General features: G+C 45.7%; 2 protein-coding genes across 4 annotated transcripts; both read left to right on the top strand.

Moving 5' to 3' along the window:
* Positions 1-6,538: 6,538 nt before the first annotated feature.
* On the top strand, positions 6,539-9,194 carry LOC120699888 (pentatricopeptide repeat-containing protein At3g29230-like). The gene has a single exon (XM_039983999.1). The coding sequence runs from the start codon at positions 6,674-6,676 to the stop codon at positions 8,519-8,521; it is 1,848 nt and encodes a 615-aa protein (XP_039839933.1). The 5' UTR covers positions 6,539-6,673; the 3' UTR covers positions 8,522-9,194.
* A 6,288-nt stretch (positions 9,195-15,482) lies between these two features.
* LOC120699885 lies at positions 15,483-21,163 on the top strand. 3 transcript variants are annotated; one of them, XM_039983994.1, is made up of 7 exons: positions 15,483-16,067; positions 16,530-16,675; positions 17,083-17,199; positions 18,125-18,351; positions 18,491-18,613; positions 18,788-19,199; positions 19,304-21,163. In XM_039983994.1, the coding sequence occupies exons 4-7, from the start codon at positions 18,127-18,129 to the stop codon at positions 20,803-20,805; spliced, it is 2,262 nt and encodes a 753-aa protein (XP_039839928.1). In that variant the 5' UTR covers positions 15,483-16,067; positions 16,530-16,675; positions 17,083-17,199; positions 18,125-18,126; the 3' UTR covers positions 20,806-21,163. The 3 variants fall into 3 exon arrangements, with proteins under 3 accessions (XP_039839928.1, XP_039839926.1, XP_039839927.1); XM_039983992.1 differs by having other exon boundaries at positions 18,491-19,199; XM_039983993.1 differs by having other exon boundaries at positions 17,070-17,199; positions 18,491-19,199.
* Positions 21,164-21,921: the final 758 nt, after the last annotated feature.

The following is a 21,921-nucleotide window of genomic DNA, read 5'->3' as shown; positions in this document are numbered from 1 at the left end:
TCGAAACTTCTGGTGCCGTCCCCATCCTCCTTTCTCCTCCTCAGTGCACGACGAGCCAAGCTCGAGCGAGCAGCACCGAGCAACCGCCGCCGCTCGTCGCACCGGCAAGTCCTCGCCGCCGCAACTCGATTCGTCGCGCTCCAAACCACTACACCTCGCCCCGAAGCTCGTCCATCCCTCCACGGGCGCGGCCGTGCCCTACCCCGGCCGAATCGACTTAGCACCGAGCTCAGACCGCCGCTCGCCATCGTCGTTCCCGCCGAGCTCCGCCCCTCTTCGTCGAGCTCCCTCTCCGAGGTCTCCTCCGCCCAAAATCGACCCACGGTGAGCTCAATCGCGACCTCCCCTCGCTCACCGGCCTTTTCCCCACCCGAATCCGCGGCTGTCGCCGTCGATTTCCCGCTGCGCCGCCGCGGAATGCGCCGCCGCCGCCCGCACACGCCGCCGGACCTCCCTGCCCCTCCCCGTGCGCCGCTGACGCGCGCCCTAGGGCCACCCGGGCGCCCTGGTGCTCGTGCCGGCCGCTCCCGCGGCCGCCGAGCTCCGCGGCGGCCGGAACGCCGCCGCCGCAAGCCGCCGCCGCGTGCCACCGCTGCCGCACGCCGCGGGGGCCCCCTGCGCACGCTCGTGCGGCGCCGCCGCGAGCCGCACGGCCGCCTGGGGCCTCTGGCCCTCATCCGCCCCTCCCCGCGCGCCGCCTGGCCTTGCCCTGGCCGGCCCGGCCGCGCCGCCACCGCGCCACCCCTACCGCCGCCGCTCCAAGCCGCGTGCCGCCCTGCGCCCGCGCCCCTGTTCCGCGCCCGCGCCCTGGGCCCCGCCCGTGCGCGCCGCCTGCCGCCGCACCTCCGGCCGCCCCGGGGCCACGGCTCGGCCCGCAGCGCCGCCGGCGGGGAGCGCCGCCGCGGCTACTCGGTCGCGCCCCGCGCGTGCGGATGCGAAGCAGAGGAAGGGGGCGGGCCGGGTCGCTGACGGGTGGACCCCGGCTGTCAGCACCCTTTAAATGTTTTCCATTTTCTCATTTTTAGCTGAAACTTTAAAAATCCGTATAAATTCACAGAAAAATACGAAAAATGCCAAACTAATTTTGTTAGGTTTCTAAAATCACAAGCTTCTGAGGAAAAATACTTGTGCCTGTATTTTGTTACTTTTTTTCTCTGATGAAAAATTCAGTTTGCGTTAAACCTAGTTTAATTGTTGTAGGTAGTTCCATGGCTCTAAAAATTATGAAAATTTTGCAGTAGCTTACTCTTGATATGTGTAGTTCACTGAAAAAGTTTCAGGTGCTTGTTCTATATGCAAGTGTGTGGATCTAATTGTTGTTTAATTGCTTTGCTAGGGCTAGTTACTTGTTTTATGCATGCAAAGCAAACTCCTGTTAACCCATGCTAACCTAAGTCGTTTTAGTAGTTGTTTTCGTTGGAAGCACTTCAGGTTAAATGTTGATCTTTGGTTTTCGCATCGTAAGCACGTATGCATTGCACCATATCCTAACTGTTGCATGTCATATTTTATTCGTGTAGACGCTACGAACGAAGCTGTCCACGAGCTGATCGTTGAGCCGGTCCAGGAGCCACGACCAGGAGCGCAGCAGGAAGACGCCGTTGAGCACGCCCCCGAAGACCTAGTTAACCCCGCTGACCTGCAAGGCAAGCCCCGGAGCATAACCATAATTTAAAATTATTCAATGTTTATTTAAGTATTGTGCATTTATGTTCTAGGAGTTGAATGGAACCATAGTATGCATGTTTCCCTAGGTACCGTGGGCCTATACTAGTATGCAGGTGTCGATAGAAATGCTTTGCTAAATAGGATTTCGGTAGAAGTCGAGTGATTGCTGTCACTCGCGAGTTTAGGATCTTGATCCCTTAGCTTTGGCTTGGAAATACGTTGTTGAGTAAAAAGAATTGGAGACCGGGCGGGAATGAGTTGGTTTATGTGAGAAAATGGACTCCCGCCTGTGTCGATTGAGGACCGTACCGTTGTTGGCCCTGATGACCGAGTTTGAACAGTACTAACCACATACCGGAAGTAGGAGGTAGTCGAAACCGGTAAGCTGTGTACCACATTACAGCGGTAATTTGAATTCCGCCATGCTACGCTGGGCGTGGGAGTTGGCGGGTGTTGGATAGGATGCCGCCTCCGGGTTCTCCGGGAGTTCACCGCGAGGGGCCCATCACCTGGGTTTTAGCAGGCGTAGTTCAGATGCCGTGGTAATGTGGGAACAGTTGACGCGCATGGCCCGGCGGGGCTTACATGTGTCGTGTGAGTTAGGTCCACCTTGCAAGGTTAAATCGGATCGATTCGCCGTCTCTCTCGGTTAAGAGAACCTTGGTCACTGCGTCACATCGTAGTAAGAAGTGGAATAAGTATGGAAAGGTAGCAATGGAATGCTTTACCTGTTGTTCTGAAGAATTAATCTAATCTACCATGTGTGCTCTAGATGATTAGGCAAACTTAGTTAATACTTGAGATACTAAACGGAGCTAAAATATTGAAAGTAAGGATTCACTTCTAGCAGCTTTTCAGCAAAAGAACTCCAGAGCCAAAAAGCTTTGCATGTCTAGGTAATGGGCTAAGTATACCCAAGGTCGGGTAAGCCTTGCTGAGTATTAGTATACTCAGGGTTGTTGTTGTACCCTTTTAAGCAGGTTGTGTCCCGGCGGACTTCGAGGAGATCTGTGCGTCCTGGATTGGACAGCCACTTCCTCCAGGTTGGACCGTCGAGTGGGCCCCGTCTTCCCCGTGAAGATTGGGCAGGTTGGCGTCACATCGGTGGGCAGGATGTGGAGCTCACCTTTTATCGTCGTCGTAGCTATCGTATTGTATTTCGAACTCAGTTTTAAACTTCCGCTGTGCGTTTGAACTTTGTTGTTTGTATTTAAGACTTTTATGTAAAACTAGTGTTGTAAATTAATTTGAAGTTTTCTGTTGCTGGTAACACCTGTGCTCGTCTTCGTACGGGTCTAAGTGCAATTGTGATCCTGGAGTACAGTAGTTTAATCGGGATTTTACCCGACAGCCTGTCAGGTTACACCGTTTTAAGTGCACAGTAACTTGATTAAGTATTAAGATGATGGTTAGTGCATTTAAGCCGGTTTAATTTGGACGGTGCTGCTACAGTAGATATGCTGAAAACGTAGAGATTTGTTTGGACGTGGTTGATCGAAATTTACAAATGATGGAGGTCAGCTATTCATAGCCTAAACCTAGACCCCGTTTGCCGATATGGCAAGATTACACTTGCGAATCAAGAAAACAAACTTGCCTAACAAACGATACAAAATATATCAGATAACTTGCTAAAGTAGCTTTTTCATCTCCCTCAGTTTCATCGACTACGACGCCCAATCTGGCCCAGAGGCCCAATGTGTTCCAATCCTCATCCTGATTCAGCGCCGACTCATTCTTCATCGGCTGCTTGCCCACTAGATTGACACGTGCTAAAAAACGGTGCCAACAATATGTATGTGTGTGTGTGTGTTGTACCGTGATCAGGGGTAGAGCTAGTGCTCGTGCTGGGTATGCTGCAGCACGGGCCTAGCACAATTCATCCCTTATAAATTTCTATAATAATCAGGCTTAAAGCTAACAGTGTTTATCATAATTTCAATCAACCTAGCACTTGTCTACTAATTTAGCCCGGACTAGAGGACATTTCTAGCTCCACTCCTGACCATGATTCCTTACTCTGTTCATGTATTACTTTTTTTGCAAATAAAGAGAGATTTCTATAATTGCTCATAGAGTCATTACAGTCCTAAGCAATTAGGTGCTCAATACAAACAGGGACACGATTATGCCACATTGTGCAAGCTCATGGGCTACACCATTTCTATCTCTCTTTATGTGAATCAACTCAAGCTGGGGCAGGTCTCTTGCCGCCCTCCAAGCCTCCTGAATGATGGCTGAGGACACCACCAACCTGAGCTGACGAGGATCATAAAACTCAGAAGCGTCGAGTTTGAAGAGCTTGGCATCATGTGCAGAGTGGGAGGAGGAGGAGGAGGAGGGCGGCGGTTACGTGGGCAATGGCGGTGATGATGATGGTGGAGGTGATGGAAACTACTACATGGATGATGATGGTGTCGATGGCTACTATCGATCAGAGTTTGAAGATCTTGGCATCGTGTGGGACTGTGGGAGGAGGAGGAGGGACTCTGGCGGTTATGTGGGCAATGGCATCGATGATGATGATGGTGGAGGTGATGGAAATTACTACATGGATGGTGATGGTGTCGATGGCTACTGTCAGTCATGGGCAGATCTAAAGGTGGGTGGGGGGGGGTCCAACCTCCCTATCGGCCTAATGCCCATGAATCCCCCCTAAGCCCCCTAGCAAATTTATGACATGAACCAAGGAGAGAAAAAAAGTAAAGAGAGAGGAGGAAGGAGAAGAAGTGAAAGAGGGAGGATGACGTGGACAAGGCCTCCCTTATTTTCTGCTGCTATGAGGGGGAAGGAGAAGAAGTGAAAGAGGGAGGATGAGGTGGACAAGCCCTTCCTAATTTTCTAGGTTGCGTCCGCCACTGCTATCACTACCATTACAGCCTACAAGATCTGTTGGAGGCTGCCAGCGATGAAGACGATACCATTGTCGCCGCTGCTGTCAATGAAGACCTACCATGGATTGTTGATAGTGATGAGACTACTACTACTACGACGCGTGGGATGCTGATCAGGAGGGAGATGGTGGCGCCCGACAAAGGTGGCGGTGGTGATTCCCTTAGGTGGGATAGTGACATGAAGCATGATTCCTTCTACTACCCACACAACCTCTGAACCTCCACAACAGCAGCAACGAGGATGATGAAGAGTGATTGCTGGCGATTAGCGTATGTTAATTTATTAACGTTTAGTACGGACTCGTAGCATGAGAAACAAATCTATATTGTACGAGGTATTTGTATGTGTGACTGAATTGCCCAAACATTCAGGGAACATGTTTTTTTTCTGAAGAAATCTGCAGTGAGTACAGAAATGTAGCGTCAAAATTTATTGGCTGATTGGGTGCCCAACTATTGTGGTGCTTATCTCCCCACAACAATCCCCATACGACTTTTCGGGATGCCTTGCAAACACCAGGAGAACACCCCAGGTCACCATCAGCATTGGCGAATACCTTCCCGCTGTGAATCCGAGATTAGCAGGTAGAGAAAAGGTTTGGGGCACTGCAGACACTGAGTTTTCAAAGATGACAAATCCTACTCACTCATCCAGGGACACAACAGCAATAAATGCATATCAAGAACAAGCACAGGTGTTCGTCGAGAAAAATAAGGAACAATTGCAGGTGTGCCGATTGAGACGCGGTTGGAGAACTAAGGGAGGCATATCCGGTGCAATCACCGAACTGGTGAAAGCACCGTGAAAGCAAACTAAAAAGGTCTTCAAAAAATTCTGAAAAAAATCATGAATGTACATCTCGGTCTACCCCATCTACATATAAATTTCCACGATCAAATTCATCTTACACTTGCAGTTACAAAAAAGACAAATTTTCTGACAATCATTAACGTTCGAATGCAGTCCAAATTTGTCTTTTTTGTAACTGTTAGAGTAAGATGAATTTGATCATGAAATTTTATATGTAGATGGGGTAGACCGAGATGTACATTCATGATTTTTTCAGAATTTTTTGAAGACCTTTTTAGTTTGCTTTCACGGTGCTTTCACCAGTTCGGTGATTGCACCGGATATGCCTCCGAACTATAGCGAGTTACCGCCCATCCAATAGGCGGTAATTCTCTTACCCAGAGTTTTAAAAAATTATAACTATTTTATATGAACTCGGATAGAGATAAAATTTATATGAAAATAGGTTCAAACTTTTTTCATTTGGAATCATCTTAGTGCTCAAATAATCAACAAAATTCTGATTTTTTTAGATCTAAATATTGTGTCGATTATTTGAGTACTAAGATGATTCCAAATGAAAAAAGTTTGAGCCACAAAGTTGTAGATCTCATCAAGATCAATAATTTTTGTATAAGTTTTATCTCTATCTAAATTCATATGAAATAGTTATAATTTTTGGAAACTATGCTATCTTGATAAGAGAATTGCTGCCGGTTGAACGTACCGTAACTTGCTACGCACCTGACGAAAATCGCTACAGTGCTCCTACCCCGTTTCATTCGGCGGCAAGGTCAGTCTCAGTGGGAGTGTCATCGACACAGTTATCTAGACTGGAATCTTAAAAACTGTGTCAGTGGAGTGTCATGGTGATGGCACTCCTCTCACATTTCATGACACTCTCCTTTTTTTCTCCTCGTATTATTGGTACATGTTAGTAAATTTAATGTCCATGACACTCTCATGACACGCCTAAATTGCTACAGTATCATTACCGCCGTTTCAAACCGCAGTGGACGTATAGATTTGCATTTTTTTTGTTTAGACATATAATTTTTGCAAAATGCTAAAATAAAAAAGAAATAAAAATTTTCCTATATTTGCCCGTCACTTCACCCGGCCCGGCCCGTTTCATCCCCATGACACAAGGTTTTGGTCCGCCCCACATGTCAGCGAGCCAGACCACATCCCCTGCCCGCGAGCTGAGCAGCTCCCTCCCTCCCGTCCCTCCCGAGTCCCCTCGCCGGCCGCGAAGCACACCCGTTCTCTCCGGCGGCCACCCACGACGGCGGCGCTACATACGCCGCCGCACCGAGCTTAGATGTCCGCGGCCGCCGCGTCCCCAGCGCTGCGCCCGGCGCCGCGGTGGGGCGGCGCGCCGTCGCACCGCCGGCTCGTGGAGGAGCACCTGGCCTCGCTCCCGCACGGCCTCCCGCGCCTCCGCCACGTGCAGGAGCTCCACGCGCAGCTCCTCAAGCAGGGGCTCCACCGGGACCCGCGCGCCGCGTCCAGGCTCATCGCCTCCTACGCGCTCCTCCGCCGGGTCCCCGCCTGCCGCCGCGTCTTCTCCGTCGCCGCCGCCGCGGCGCCCCCGTACGCCGCCAGCACCACCTTGCTCGCCAACACGCTCCTCCGCGCCTACGCGCTCAACGCCCTCCCGGGCGCCGCGCTCGCCGCGTTCGCGGCCGTGCCGTCGCGGCAGCGGGACACCTTCACCTACTCCTTCCTCATCAAGGCGCTCGCCGCCGCGGGCGCCGCGCCCGTCCGCGCCGCGCACTCGCACATCGTCAAGCTCGGGTCCGTCGAGGACACCTTCGTCGGGAACGCGCTGATCGACGCCTACTCCAAGAACGGCGCGGCTGCAGACGCCCGGAAGGTGTTCGACGAGATGCCGGCGCGGGACGTCGTGTCCTGGAACACGGTCATGGCCGCGATGGTGCGGCAAGGGGAGGTAGCTGGCGCGAGGAGGATGTTTGACGAGATGCCTGAGAAGGACACGGTGAGCTGGAACACCATTCTGGACACGTACGCCAAGGCCGGGGAGGCGGAGGAGGCCTTCGAGCTGTTCCAGCACATGCCAGAGAGGAATGTGGTGTCGTGGTCCACGGTTGTGTCAGCCTATTGCAAGAAGGGCGACATGGAGATGGCACGGGTGATCTTCGATAAGATGCCGACCAAGAACTTGGTGACGTGGACTATAATGGTGTCAGCGTGTGCACAGAAGGGGCTCGTTGAGGAGGCGGGTAGGTTGTTTACTCAGATGAAGGAGGCTGCTGTGGAGCTTGATGTAGCTGCTGTTGTGAGTATCCTGGCTGCATGTGCGGAGTCTGGCTCCCTTGCCCTTGGGAAGAGGATTCACCGGCACGTGCGGCAGAGGAAGCTGGGGAGATCAACCCTTGTATGCAATGCCCTGATGGACATGTTCTGCAAGTGTGGATGCGTCAACCGAGCTGACTACATATTTGACACTGAGATAGTAGAAAAGGATTCGGTGTCATGGAACACTATAATTGGAGGGTTTGCAATGCATGGGGATGGTGAGAAGGCACTGGACCTCTTTTCTCAAATGAAGCAGCAAGGGTTTCGCCCTGATGCTGTGACCCTGATCAATGTTCTCAGTGCTTGCACGCACATGGGGCTTGTGGAAGAAGGGCGGCGGTACTTTACCAACATGGAGACAGATTATGGCATCAGGCCTCAGATAGAACATTATGGTTGTATGGTTGACCTTCTTGGACGTGGAGGGCTGATTGAAGAGGCGGTTGACATGATCAAAAGCATGCCATGGGAGCCCAATGAGGTCATATGGGGGTCCCTTCTCAGTGCGTGCAGACTACATAAAAACGTGGAGTATGCAGAACTGGCAGTGAACGAGCTGAGCAAGCTGCAACCATCGAATGCAGGGAACTACGCTGTCCTGTCGAACATCTACGCAGAGGCTGGGCAGTGGAGCGACATGGCAAAGGCGAGGGTGCAGATGAAAGGAACAGGGTCTCAGAAAACAGCAGGCTCAAGCTGGATAGAGCTCGATGAGGCATTCCACGAGTTCACAGTTGGGGACAGAAAGCACCCGGAGTCTGACCAGATATCCGAGATGGTCGATAGGCTGAGTTCACATGTTAAGCATGCTGGTTGCGTTCCAGCAGTCCATGAACTGCTTGTGCAATGAGTTTATCTTCCAAGGGCATGCCCGTGGTTATACTACAAATATGGAATGCTCCACACATGGTTTGCACTGCAGGCTGCGTAATCTGAAGAAAGGAAGGCATCAGCTTCAGTGAAACTATGGCACTGCCTGCAACCAAGAAATGAAATTATGGCACTGCCTGCAGTAAAGAAGATGCTGTGGCATGGTACTGTAGTTTCCATGATGGACTAGATGCCCAGAGATGATTCAACCATTTCATAGCGTCAGCACTTTTGCCATCAGCTCTGTTAATCACCGTGACAACTGACAAAAGTTGATGTCAGTAAGGACTATCAAAATACCGACAATAGAGTGATTGGCTGGTTGGATTCTTGGCATTTCTCAGTATCTGTACTTGTGCCATCATTTGATCCATATAGAAGATTTAGAATTAGACTCTTCTCAAAATGCATAGAGTAAAGGTGAGAAGATAGGAGGTTCAGGTTCGGCAAAGCAATTTTGCCGTTCCAATGTGACAGCGAAGTGCTTATGTTGGAAGTTTGGTGTTTGCCTGTTGGTGGCTCCAAGCTTTTACATGTATCATCTTTGTAACATTGCATGACTGAAATGGTACAGATTATTTCAAATGGAGTTTGAGTAGAGGCACCTGGAAATGTGTTTTGAGTGAAATCAAACACACTGTATTTCACTGTTCTCTTGGTGCTTGTGATTTGTTGGCTCAGTGCTACGAATATATAGCTCAATTTATTTCCAGGGTAGTCTGGTCAGCTTTTTGCAGAACAAAAGAGAAACTACATTGTTTCCACTCATCAGTGGGCCAAACTGTTTTCGAATTTGAGGCTGCCATCAATTTTTCATGTTTTATGCAACAGGAAATAGCATGCCTGCATCCAAATTGTCCTTTTCTTTGCACTGAGGGTGAGGGTCCTCCTTCATATTGTGTCCTTTCTGTATAATGAAGTTTCTTGCGACAACCTTTACTTATCGCGATGCAAACAAACCTGTAGCTTACCAACGCATACTGTAGTATTTTTATACGGAGATCCTTGCCTCCTTGCACAAAACAATTGCAAGCACAGAAGGTTGTTTCTGAATGCTTCCTTCCTGCGATCCATTCTATTCTTATGATGTTATGCCATCACTGTTTCTGCTGTCATTAAGTAACCACATCTAAAATCCTAAAGCACTGGTAGGATTCTTTCCTTTTGCTTGGGATCCTCTGAATCTATGAGTTATGAAAGTTTATGTTTTGAATTTTTATTTGCTTCTGCCACTGGTTGCTGGTTTTGCATAATTGCTTTTGAAATAAAATGTTGGGCCACGTGTCCAGGCTATATCACATAACTGTTGGATTTAAGGCCTATAATCTTAGCTAGGTGCTAACATATTTTGCATTTCTAACAACTGCTTTCATTTGCTGCAGATCCTATATTAAAACTTAGGATAGTGCTTGGCAAGATGAATGTGCTAGTTTTATTTCTGTGGATCTTCTGAGTTCAGATTTTGCCTTAGGGTCATGTATATAACCTTTGCGGTTGGAGGCTTGGAGTCGATTGATAGACAGGTGCGTTTTGTCACCCCTGTTATGTTCACCTTATATACTGTATTTTGGTTGGTTGACGTGCCCTGCAATTTGCAACAAGATTGCAGAATATTAGTGGAAATATGAGTAAGAATGTAAGGCTGATGATTCTTTATGCGCATCTTTAGAGCCAAACTTAATTATTTGCTGCACATACGATTGGTTTGGTCCCTGAAGGCCTATTAGAGCTCTAGGTTGCCATCAGGCATCAGGTGATCACTCTGCTTGAGCATTTATATCTCTAGTGTTTTTCTTGCTTTGTTCCATCAGCTTTGCTTTGTTAATCTGCCACTCTGACGAAAGTTGAGCATTTATATCTCTAGTGTTTTTCTTGCTTTGTTCCATCAGCTTTGCTTTGTTAATCTGCCACTCTGACGAAAGTTGGTGACGTTAAGGACCGTCAAAATACTGGCAGTAGAGTGATTGGTTGGTCAGATTGTTGGCATTTCTCAGCATCTGCACCTGTGCCATCATTTGATCCAAGGAAGTAGAATAGGGATTTCTCAAATGCATGGAATATAAGTGAGAAGACGGTTCAGTAAAGCAAATTTTGCCTTTCCATTGTGACATCAAAGGATTAAGCTGGAAGATGATCCAGGTATGGGCTGCTTGCCTGTTGCTGGAACCAAAGATTTTACACGCATCGTATTTCTAACATGTGCATGAATGAGAGGGACAGAGGGTACAGTTTTTTCCAAATGAAGTTTGAACAGATGACCTGGAAATGTGTTTTTGAAAGAAATCAAAGCAGCTGCATTTCGCCGTTCTCTTGGTGTCTGTGATTTGTTGGCTCGGTGCCATGCGTATTCAGAAGCACTATTTTGGTTTCGGTGTTGTTTATGTTACTCGTGCAACACGATGTTCCTTTTGCAAACTTCTGGTCCGATCATTACTTTTGGAAGGCATCTTTGAGCCTGGTATCAGGGTATGTGCCGCCTAACCTGGATATCTTAAGTTATCTATTGGAATTCTGGGGACTCCAATAGTCAGTTCACCAGGTCCACACGGTCCCAAGCTTCTGTTCACGAGAAATCCATTCTGATTTCTGTTCAAAAAAGAAATCCATTCTGAAAAAAATACGAAAGAGGTAGCTTAAAAAAAGTTCATATATTGGAATACGCTTTTACATTAGAAAAATTCAGCATGAATCCAAATGTGTTATTGCGTATATTTATCTCAAATTTTTCAAAAAAATATATTTATCTCAAAAAGGGTAAATCTGTAGTCTTAGCACTTTTTCTACATTTCATGAACAGTATACATATTTGTATATATAGTAAATATAGTTTGCTCTACATGGTAAATTCAAAGTACTACCGTGCCAATGCGCAAAACGACATTGTTTTGTGTCCGGTCTTCCATGCAGAGTGTAGCTAAGGCCGTGTTTAGTTTTCCTTTTTTTGAATTTTGAAAGTGAATCTTTTCATATTTGAAGTACTAAACATAAACTAATCACAAAACTAATTACAGAACTCATTTGTAAACCACGAGACAAATCTAATTAGTCTAATTAATCCATCATTAGAGTATGTTTACAAATCATTAGATTCGTCTCGCGATTTACAGTCCATTTGTGTAATGCGATTTTTTTCCAACTACATTTAATACACCATACAAGCAATTTACAAAAATTTTGGAATTTTGAAGTTTGAAACTAAACACAGCCTAAAATTTCTTTGGACGTGTTTGGTTTACGCTTAAAAAATTTCGCAAAAAACTTTTTACATATAGATGTAACTTTGTGAACTGAATTTAATGAGCCTAATTAATCCATAATTAGATACAGTACTGGTGCAGTAATCATGGTTGCAGATGTGATTTTGTAATTAGACTTTGTTTAATAACTATAATTAGTGGTCAAATCATTTAATACCTCTAATTAATGATTAAATTGGCGAAAAGTTTTCGCGAAATTTTTTGCACACACAACCAAACACGGCCTTTTTTTTGAAAATACGTGTAGCCAAAATTTCATGCGAGCATGCAGCACGGATCGGACTTCGGACAGCAATACGGCTCCCCTGGGCGCAGAGGATCTTTTTTTTGGGGGGTGGGGTGGGGGGGGGGGTGGGAGATCTGTGGAGGGCTTGGTCGGCGTAAAGAAATGGCGGAAATGCCCCTGGCAGATCTCAGAGACCGTCCTTTTCGTTCTCTCCTCCTCCATCTTCTGCAAGCGAAGGCACAGATCAGAGATTCAGAGATGCCAATTCAACCATAAACAAGTAGCCATCCATCACGTGACACTGTGAAAGCCGGTTGTGCTTTCCCATCAGAAAAAGAAAACCGGCTGTGCTTACGGTAAGCCTTTGTTTTTGATAAAACAAGCTGCCTGCATTTATGTAAGGAATACATAGACGGATACAGTACAGATACGGGCACCATCTAGAAGGATACAGAAGGACAGCTGTCCTATACATTTTGCACAAAAGCCCCTACAGAAAAGAGAAAATACAACAACGCCCTGGGAAACTTTTGCACATGTCCAGCTTCGTCGCCGTCGCCGACGTCTTCCGCCGCCGCCATCCAGAGCACCAGCTTCCGACAAAAACGACTGCAACTCCAAGACCAAAGGAAGCCCCATCGCCCAGAGGCTTTGAAGAGAGCCGCAACAGAAACAACCCCCAAGAAGGCACATCGGCCGGGGACGCACCTTAATCATAGTTGGATTGGTACAGCTCGATGTGCTGTAAAATGAAGCTCCTTTCGAGCTCATGCTCATGGGCCCGCTCGGTATTCTTTTAAAATAACTGAAAGAACAAAGGCTTTTTTCATTATTTGATTTTGGATAATTAGCATGTTATTGGCCTTGTTCGACTGGTGGGAAAATAACCGAAAGAACAAAGGCCTTTTTCATTATTTGGTTTTGAATAATTAGCATGTTATTGGCCTTGTTCGGCTGGTGGGAAGAGGTTGTGGCTAGGCTGGTTTGGCTGAGCGGAGCAGCCCAGCCGTTCGACAGCCATGTATAGTCTGGTTTGGCTGGCGCTGCCTGGCGCTGGTTTGGCTGGCGATGGCTGAGCTGGCTTGGATGGTTTGGTTGGGCTGAGTAGCCCAGCCGTTCGGCAGCCATGTCCAGCCTGGTTTGGCTGGCGCTGCCTGGCGCTGGTTTAGCTGGTGCTGCCTGGCGGTGGCTGGGCTAGCTTGGCTGGCGCTCCAGCAGCAGCTCCATCCTAACCGATTAAGTCCATCTGAACAGTTTGAATTATGGTTAGAGCTGGTTATGAATGTCATTAAAACTGCAAAAATATAAAGTAAATACTCCTAAGTTCTCAAACTTCCAAAAAAAATACGCTCGTCACTGAGAACTATGGTTTTGGCTAACCATCAAGGGAAAAAAAATCTAATGCAACCCGTTTGACCGTGGTTTGCATTGTAACGTGTAATGTTGCATCATGGATCAGGAGATTTCTTTAGATCTGAGTTTTCTGAAAATCTCTTCCTGAGTTTTCCAACTTATCAGTGCCGATTTGGATGTTAAATTGTTACATCAATGCAGTCAGCCTAAGGTTGGGCGGCCAACTGGCTAGCCCAGCCCGATGGCACTCCCACTCGAGGTCGCTGGTTTGATTTCCAGTCGGGACGAACTTTCTCGTGGAAAAAAAATCCTCCTCGCTGTGCTCGCCGTAAGACTTGTCCTCTCGGGTATGGGCCACGGTTCGGGGAGTTTTTCCGCGGCCAGGTGAAACCGTGTTGCTTCCTCCTAATAAAAAACTGTGGGATCCGTTCAACCCCCGCCGCGTTATTTTTACATCAATGCAGTCACCTACATGGACGCCGCGTCATCTAAAACCACGCCGTCCATTAAAAAATGATAGTGTATTTGTATGCTTCCAACAATTGAATTTGTCAAAGAAACACACACACACCAAAAAGATTTGGAGGTAAGGTTGGATAGACTCATTTTAACTACTACTCCTACTACTTTCTTTTCTTTTCTATATATACGAGTAATATATTTTATTTGTTCAAACGCTGCAAATTTTAAAGCCTCGAGTAGTCAACTTTGTCCAAGAATTGGAACAAGAATCTTCTGCCCGAATCCCAATGGAAGGCCTCTGTGTACTGTGGGGCTGTGACCGGAGCGGAGAGTCGGAGACTCGCTGGCGCACCTTTCCTCCCAACCCGACTGGCCGTTGCTCTGACCACTCTGCTGCCTGCCGTTCAGAGTTATCACATTCCTGCAAGCCTTGAACCAATGCTTCATTGGCAGATTTGATGTTGCCCACAGGAACATGGCAAGTTGCTACGAGTATTTAGCAGCATCAGGGGGCAGTGCTGGTGGTTAGATGCATCAGTGATGCAGCTCCTGTAGCATCAACAGAAACATCACAAATCCAGAGAATCGGGGCCGTTTAGTTTCCAAAAATTTTCACCAAAAATTTTCACCTCCCCTTTGAACACATGTATGAAGCACTAAATGTAATTAAATAACAAAACTAATTATACAGTTTGGATGTACACGACGAGACGAATGTTTTGAGTCTAATTAGGGTATGATTAGCCATAAGTGCTACAGTAACCCACATGTGCTAATGATGCGATCAAAGGCCTCAAAACATTCGTCTCGCGGTTTCCAAGTGACTTCTGAAATTAGTTTTTTAATTAGTGTTGGAAAAGCCCTCCCGACATCCGGTCAAAGATCGACGTGACACCCAAAAATTTTTGGGTTTAGGAACTAAACGGGCTCTCTGTTAAAAGAACAGTTTCAGAGCTAATTTTGGGGATGGCACATGGGTCATATGCCATTTCAAGTGGAGTACGCGAGTGAGGAACAAAAGCATGATGGTTCCTTCTCTCTTTGATAAACGAAACTCAGCAGTCCCCAAAATCTATTTGGAGAAAAAGAAAAAAATAAACCCGTTTCAATGCAGAAAAAAAAATACTTTACCCACATCATGTGAAACAGAATGTGGTAAAAAAGATTTTAGCTAAACATGAGTTGGTACCAATGTACCCTGCAATACTAAATCCAAGTATTGCAAATGATCTGATAAGGGCGCGTTTAGTTCCCCGTCTAAAAATTTTTGGATGTCAAATCAGCACTTTGACCGGATGTCGGGAGGACTTTTCGGACACTAATTAAAAAACTAATTTCAGAACTCACTTGGAAACTACGAGACGAATCTTTTGAGGCCTTTGACCGCGTCATTCCAAGTGAGTTCTGAAATTAGTTTTTTAATTAGTGTTCGAAAAACCCTCCCGATATCTGATTAAACATTGACGTGACATCCAAAAATTTTCAGCCAAAGAACTTCCTGCCTTTCCTTTCTTTCCTTTCTACATTTGTCACCTGTCAGCTAGGGACAAGATTTGTGGTCGTGTGGATGTAGCAGCGGTTCTACATTTATGATCTTCCTGCCTTTCCTTTCTTTACACTCCAATCCAGAGGCGGCAGGAGAGAGAAAGGTAGTACTCTAGAGAGAGAAAGAGAGAAGCGCCAGAGAATCTCCCAGGTCTGATTGTCCAAAAGACTGAAAAAAGGAAGAGAGGAATGGGAAAGGCAGAAGCCCCTAATTTATGGCTTTTCCACCCAAAACCCAATGCAAAGTGATGAGGAAGAAAATCAATGCATTCTCCTATCCACCACCAAACCTTGGTAGAGTGAGAACAATACAAGAGGAGCCGGCAGAGAATACCAGAAGTTGACAAACTTCTGTTCTTCGAGAAGCTCATTTTTTTCTCCTCTTCTTCTCCAGAGGGGTGAGACCGTGAGAGAGGAGAAGATCCCCCTCATCTTCATCTGCCTTCCAAGCTAGTCTCCCCCTCCCTGGCCTGCATCTGGTTTTCCCGTCCATGGCCTAGTGACCAAGGATTGCATTGTATCTCTGTCCATGCGGATGGCGATAAACTAGTACTTGTTTATTGGTGTTGCTGTTTGTTTGGTTGGCCTCGTCTCCTTGTTTGAGGAAGTGGGGAAAGAAGGAATATTTCGTTGGATCATGGCGGTTCCCAGGCGGCCGGTGGGCTTCGTCTCCCCGTGACAGGGTAAGCCGAAGAATCATCTCCTGTTCTTGGCTGCTTTCTTCTGTTCTGGTCTGGTCGCCATTGTTTTGGCGGAGGAGGTCGGGTCTCGGATGGCTTGTTCTTGGATGTTCTCCCCCCGCTTTCCATGCGTTGTTTTGCCATGATTTCACCTATGCGGAAAGAATTTCTCTCCTTTTCGTTTCCTGTTTTGTTTATGACTTTTGGTTGGACAATGGCAGAAAACAGGCGGTTTTTCGTGGTTTTGGTTTGATTATTCTTGCAGTTTGCTTCTGATTTTGCGATTTCAATAATTGTTTCGGGAAGCTCTATTTTTTTGAGCAATTTAATGTTTGAGATCCTTCTGTCTCCACTATTTCCTGCGGTTTGTGATCTTGCCTTCAATTTTCTTGTTGCTTACATTTATTTCCCTTCTCATTTTTTTTTCTCCCCATGCCCTGACGTGCTGCAAATGACAAATTACAGGTCTCTTCTTGGTGAGGCAACCTGGAATTTTCCTCTGCTCATTCATGATAGAGATGAACTGAATAAGCTGGCATTCATAGCTCAGTTTCTTGGGAGTTATACATACAGAGTCTCTCACCCACCGTCGTTTTGCATCGGAGAACTTGGTGAGTAGTGGGAGATATCCTTCTTGGTTTTCTGAACTAATGCTTGTCTACCTTCTGCTTTCCTTCGTAGAAGATACTTTTTTTACTTGTTGATCAGAATTACTAAGTTTCTGTGATGTGGTTCGAGGGCTTCACTGCAATTTCGTTCACTTTGGGGTAGCTAGTTAATCCTGGATTTTCTTCAATGGATAAGACCGGTGGCAGTTAGATTCTTTTCCTCAACAAATCTCATTCTCAGTTAGTTCCGGATTTCTAGTTTAACTCTAATTGCAATTTGATCTCCACTTGAGGTGTGTCATTAAAAACTGTGATGTCGCTCATGGTCAAGAGTTTGCAGAAAACAAAATTGGGGGCCCTACTTTCTCAGTTTATATGACTGATTATGTGCTGTTAGTGTCAATTTTCAGGTCACTTCCAGGTGCATTTCCGGTGCTGCAAAAGGAATAGCTGGATGAAATAGCTGAACTAAAGAGACTTGGTCTGCAGATTCTTTTATTCAGCACTGTTTCATATTTGACCATTTTGTAAGTTATATATCTTACACTTGTCTCCAAACCATGATGCTTGTTTCTGTTCTTGGCTTCTTGTGTAATTATCTTTATGCATTCCAGTTATGTAATTTGTTCTAGCAAAAATAACAATGCTAAGTTTGCTAACAAACTCAAACATCTGCTCTCACTTAGATACAATTTAACTTTTGTGTGGTTGTTTCCTGCTTTTGCCCGACAAAAACTAATTTTTTTCTGGTTTGTTTACTATGTTTGATGATATCCCCCCCCCCCCCAATATCTGGGGTTTGAAGCAAACTAATGATTTGATATTCATTGTTCGTATTGTGGTTGATCTTTTATGTCAGCTATTTAGTAAGGAGCTATAAAGGATCATGATCGATTGTTGCAGATGACAACCAGGGTCTAAACATAGCAAATTCAGTGTAGACTATAGAGTATAGGTGTACCTGTTGATGTTCCAATGAAAGCTGTTTTGTTTGGTTGGTTATTTAGGTCCCACCCACTGATCGAGGTACATATGGTGTTTGTGATTATGCCTGAAGTAATTGTCATGGGTAGATAAAGCCTACTGTTGCTTACTTGCTTTGTTTACTTGTTCCTGATGTTGATAAAAGATGGCATGTTAGTGCGTCCGATCTTTATAGACCAATGCCATCTAGGCTAGAAAACATTTGGAGAAAGGCTGCTACATGGGTAATATTTTTATCTGCTACAAGTTTAATCTGTTACTATGGACAATTCTTTTTTAAGATGTAGAGTATAGTTTTTTTTATTAGCTCATGAGTTATAATGATTAGTGAACAAAAGGACTTTAGTAACTTTCTGTGTTTCTGAGTAAATAGAATACTGAGGCAATGCAGTTTAGGTTCAATATGCAGTATGTTAAATGTGGATGATATCTGGATATTCTAAAATTCCTTTGTCAACACTTTGTCAGGAATGGGAGCAAAAGTTGAGGGCAAGATCTATATTCCAGGATGCTTTGACATGGCAGATTCTAGTGTAAACTCTAATGGCAATGCACTGCCATACTTCAAGGAGAATAGACCGAGTGTGCATCTTAGTGACAAGTTCACAATAAAATCTTCGGATGGATCTGTACATTATGACAAGGAAATGTTAAAGCGAACAATTCTTGTACATGAAGCTACATTCCGGAAACAGGTATGTTTTGATGAAATGAAGCCATGTTGTTGTTGACATGTACAGAACAAGGCATTCCTTTTAGCGTTGGTATTGTTTTTTTTCCTGGTATGTAGTATTAAAAATGTCTCATTTCCTTTGACATCTGATCTTTATATAGGTGTACGAACTTCACCGTCTTTACCAAATTCAGAAGGATTTAATAACCCAATTCCAAAGAGAAGAGTTCAATGGTTGTCCTAGATATGCAGATGCATTGCAGCCAAGGTCCTCTGCATCGCAGGTACTACTTGGGGATGTTAAACGAGCGTGCCAATCTGTGACTCCTATTTCTGGACACGATCATAAGCAATCATCCATAGATTTGATTAACGGAAGTAGTTCACAGTATAGTGTGAGTGGAGCTCCTTCGAGGCATAACAATGTTAGGTCTCAAAATAAAATGTTGGACCTTCAGCTTCCTGCAGATGTTTATGCTGACAACGACGACGACGTAGAGATCCTGGAAGTGAGGCCTTCAAAAAGTTTGCCATTGGTTAATGGTTCTATTCTGAATGGAAATGTCAATCTCAACATTGAAAATAGTGAGGGTTCTTGGATCACTGATATGCAGGCACATCACAGCTCAGCTGCGTATATACTGAATAAACCAGTTGAAGAATCATCTAGGATGAAAATAACAGATTTTTCTGGTGTGGGAACATCTGCTTCTCAGAACCAGCATTATGCATCACAGGGAGTGAATCTGAACCTCCTCAGCTTGGAAGGAAAATTGAAAGAAAAATGTGTTGGTAAAATATCTTTCTCTAGGTTCTTTGGTGCAAACAATGATACAAGGCATTGCAATTCATTTCGACAGAGGAAGGATGGTAATATTTGTACACCCTTTTTTGCTGTAAGTTTTATAGCATCGTGTTTAAATCACTAACTATCAGTGTGTGCTAATGTATTTTACTATTCTTTTTTTTTTCAGATTCCAATGCTAGCATGGCATGGTCCAAACAAAATTGTACTGGTTCTTCAATGGGGCATTACCCGCCTAGTGCTAGCACCTTCAATCACTTGAACTTTGCACCGCCTAGCTTCAATCACGCACTGAATCCTCCATGGCAAAGCAACATCGCAAGCTATGGTGCTGCTGAAACATCCATTGCTAAGCATGCTCCCTCCAGTGGTATCTCGATGGATTCTACTCCAAATACGCCATATCATCATTCATTGAAGATTCATGAAGAGGCACAACATCAAAAGTTCCCTCCACTCCACCACAACCTGAAGGATATAGATCTGAATGACGCTCCAGTAGATACTGCTTTCACTTGGGAACAGGGAAGTGAGAAATCAGTGGCTGATATCTCTTGTCTCAGTAAGAAACCGGTAAGCCTGATGAATTCAGAAGTCCCATCAGGTTATACGAATGGCAATTCTCAGATATTGCCCAGTCCCACATTATATTCGGAAAGTAAACCTTCCACAAGAGTCCCCGCCTTTCCCATCAGTGTTGGCGCTGAAAAGGATTCTTGGTGTTCACCCACTCTTCAGTACGACCTAAACATTGGACCATCGATTAAGTGTGAACCTGACATGGAAATGCAACCCCAGAGGAAGGAAGCTGACATAGATACTAGGAACCTTATTGACCTGAATGAACCATTGCCGATCATGGATGATGCAGAGATGGATTCTTGTGAATCAGGTGAACTTGTTCCTCATGAACCTGATGATCCTTCAAGGGATTCTCTTGCTATAACCGCAGCAGAAAATCTGGTAGCAGAATCAGGTGAACTTGTTCCTCATGAACCCGATGATCCTTCAAGGGATTCTCTTGCTATAACTGCAGCAGAGAATCTGGTAGCAATTTGTAATGTTGTCATTCAGCCAACTTCTCCTGAACCTGACACTTTGCGTTGGTTCGCTGACCTAGCAACATCCAAAGAGAATACAATGTTTGACGAGGACAGCGATGATGACTTTGAGGCTTTGACACTGAAGCTGCAAGAAACCAAAAGCAACGAGTACCATTCAACACCACGAGCCAGCCAGGAGGATATCCGCGACAATGGGCATTGCTCTGCAGCTTCAATGCTGATCCCAAAACCTCAGAGAGGCAAAGGGCGAGGACGCCGTCAGAGGAAAGACTTTCAGAGGGACATCCTGCCATGCCTCGCCTCATTGCCGAAGCATGAGGTGTCAGAGGATCTTTGTGCCCTCGGGAGGCCAAAGCTAGTGACACCAACAAAGCGAGGAGGCCGGAATGGGCAGCAGCCGAGGGGAAGGCGCCGGGCAAGAAGTGTGGCTGTGTCCATGGAGGTGGAGGAAGCTGCTGAGGTCAGCCCACCGCCGGTGTCACCACCACTTGCCCCAGCTGACTTGGATGCCGATGCACTAGGCATGACCAGGTGGGGGAGGACTACAAGACGCTGTAGAAGGCCAAGATGTCCACCAGCTAACAATGCGTCATTGCATGTAGCTTGAAGAGTTTTAGCCTTGTTTAGGTGTTTTAACTGGTGAGATTGGTCAGAGTTCAGAAACCGTGATTTCTTTCCTGACGAGTTGCAGAGAAATTGAGGAACTAGTAGGTGAAAAAGTAGTCAAGTCATAATTGTACATGCTTCTCAGCACTAATTTGGGCTCCAGAACCTGCATTGGATCAAAACATCTTGCATAACTCTTTGAAAATGAACTCTAAGCCCTGAAACAAATGCACCTGGAGAATTAGCCTTTCTACTAGTTTGTTGGCATTCCAGTTTTCATTATTTTTACCTGATTGTTGATGAAGCTGACATGCCAATGTGATCTCATGTTAAAATAATCACATGTTCGATAGGCATCAGGATTAATTAGTTGTATTACTTATGATGTCAAGTGATTATTCTTAGTACTTTCATACCAAACATGTCAGTTTGTTTGAGGTCATTGGAACCTTGTTTGTTTTTACTAAGAAGTAGAGGAGTTTTTTGAAAATGGACCAGGCCATGAAGTTTGTTCAACTACATCATAATCGTTGAGGCATGTTTCATTTCTTATTCCTCTTTTGATTAGTCAAATTATTTATTATTGTGACCTTTTCTACTACAAGTAGCATTTGAGCTATTTTTATTACTGTTTCCACATTGATAACCAGACAAGGAGACGACTTGGTTGGTCCATCATGTTTCAGTTTTCAGTTTCTCACTCGCTCGGAAAGTGGGAAATTAATCTCAGTTCTGCACTTTTTCTCACTTTTTCTCAAGCTTTTCAACGCCTGCGGAGAATTTGGGTCAAGGGCCCCAATGCTGAATTTGCAGTTAACCGTAAGTTTCATAAGTTACGGTCGATTCCACTCACGGACTCACCCCTCTCTCTCCTCTTCCCTTTCTCCTTTCTCTTCCTTTTTCCTCTCTCTTCCCCTATCCTCCCGGATCCATCGGGCCTGGGATGGCGCCGCGGTGGCGGGACGGGCGTCGCGCGGCAGGGGAGGCGCACGATGGCGGAGGCGCGCCGCCAGCAGGCGAGGCCCTCCCATGTTGCGGCTCGGGTGAGGTAGGTCATTTTTTTCTTTTTTTAATTTTTTGTTGTAAATTTTTTTCCATCCGGGGTTTTCTTGATTTT

Source organism: Panicum virgatum, chromosome 3K, assembly GCF_016808335.1.
Source record: "Panicum virgatum strain AP13 chromosome 3K, P.virgatum_v5, whole genome shotgun sequence".
Classification (NCBI taxonomy): Eukaryota; Viridiplantae; Streptophyta; class Magnoliopsida; order Poales; family Poaceae; genus Panicum; species Panicum virgatum.
This window is presented reverse-complemented; position numbering and strand designations above follow the sequence as displayed.

What these genes read in the sequence shown, in the direction of transcription:
- LOC120699888 (XM_039983999.1), top strand. Translation starts at nt 6,674, where the DNA reads ATGTCCGCGGCCGCCGCGTCCCCAGCGCTGCGCCCGGCGCCGCGGTGG.
- LOC120699885 (XM_039983992.1), top strand. Translation starts at nt 18,127, where the DNA reads ATGGGAGCAAAAGTTGAGGGCAAGATCTATATTCCAGGATGCTTTGAC. An exon ending in AAGCTACATTCCGGAAACAG is followed by an intron (nt 18,352 to 18,490) that starts GTATGTTTTGAT and finishes ATCTTTATATAG; the next exon opens with GTGTACGAACTTCACCGTCT. An exon ending in ATTTCGACAGAGGAAGGATG is followed by an intron (nt 19,200 to 19,303) that starts GTAATATTTGTA and finishes TTTTTTTTTCAG; the next exon opens with ATTCCAATGCTAGCATGGCA.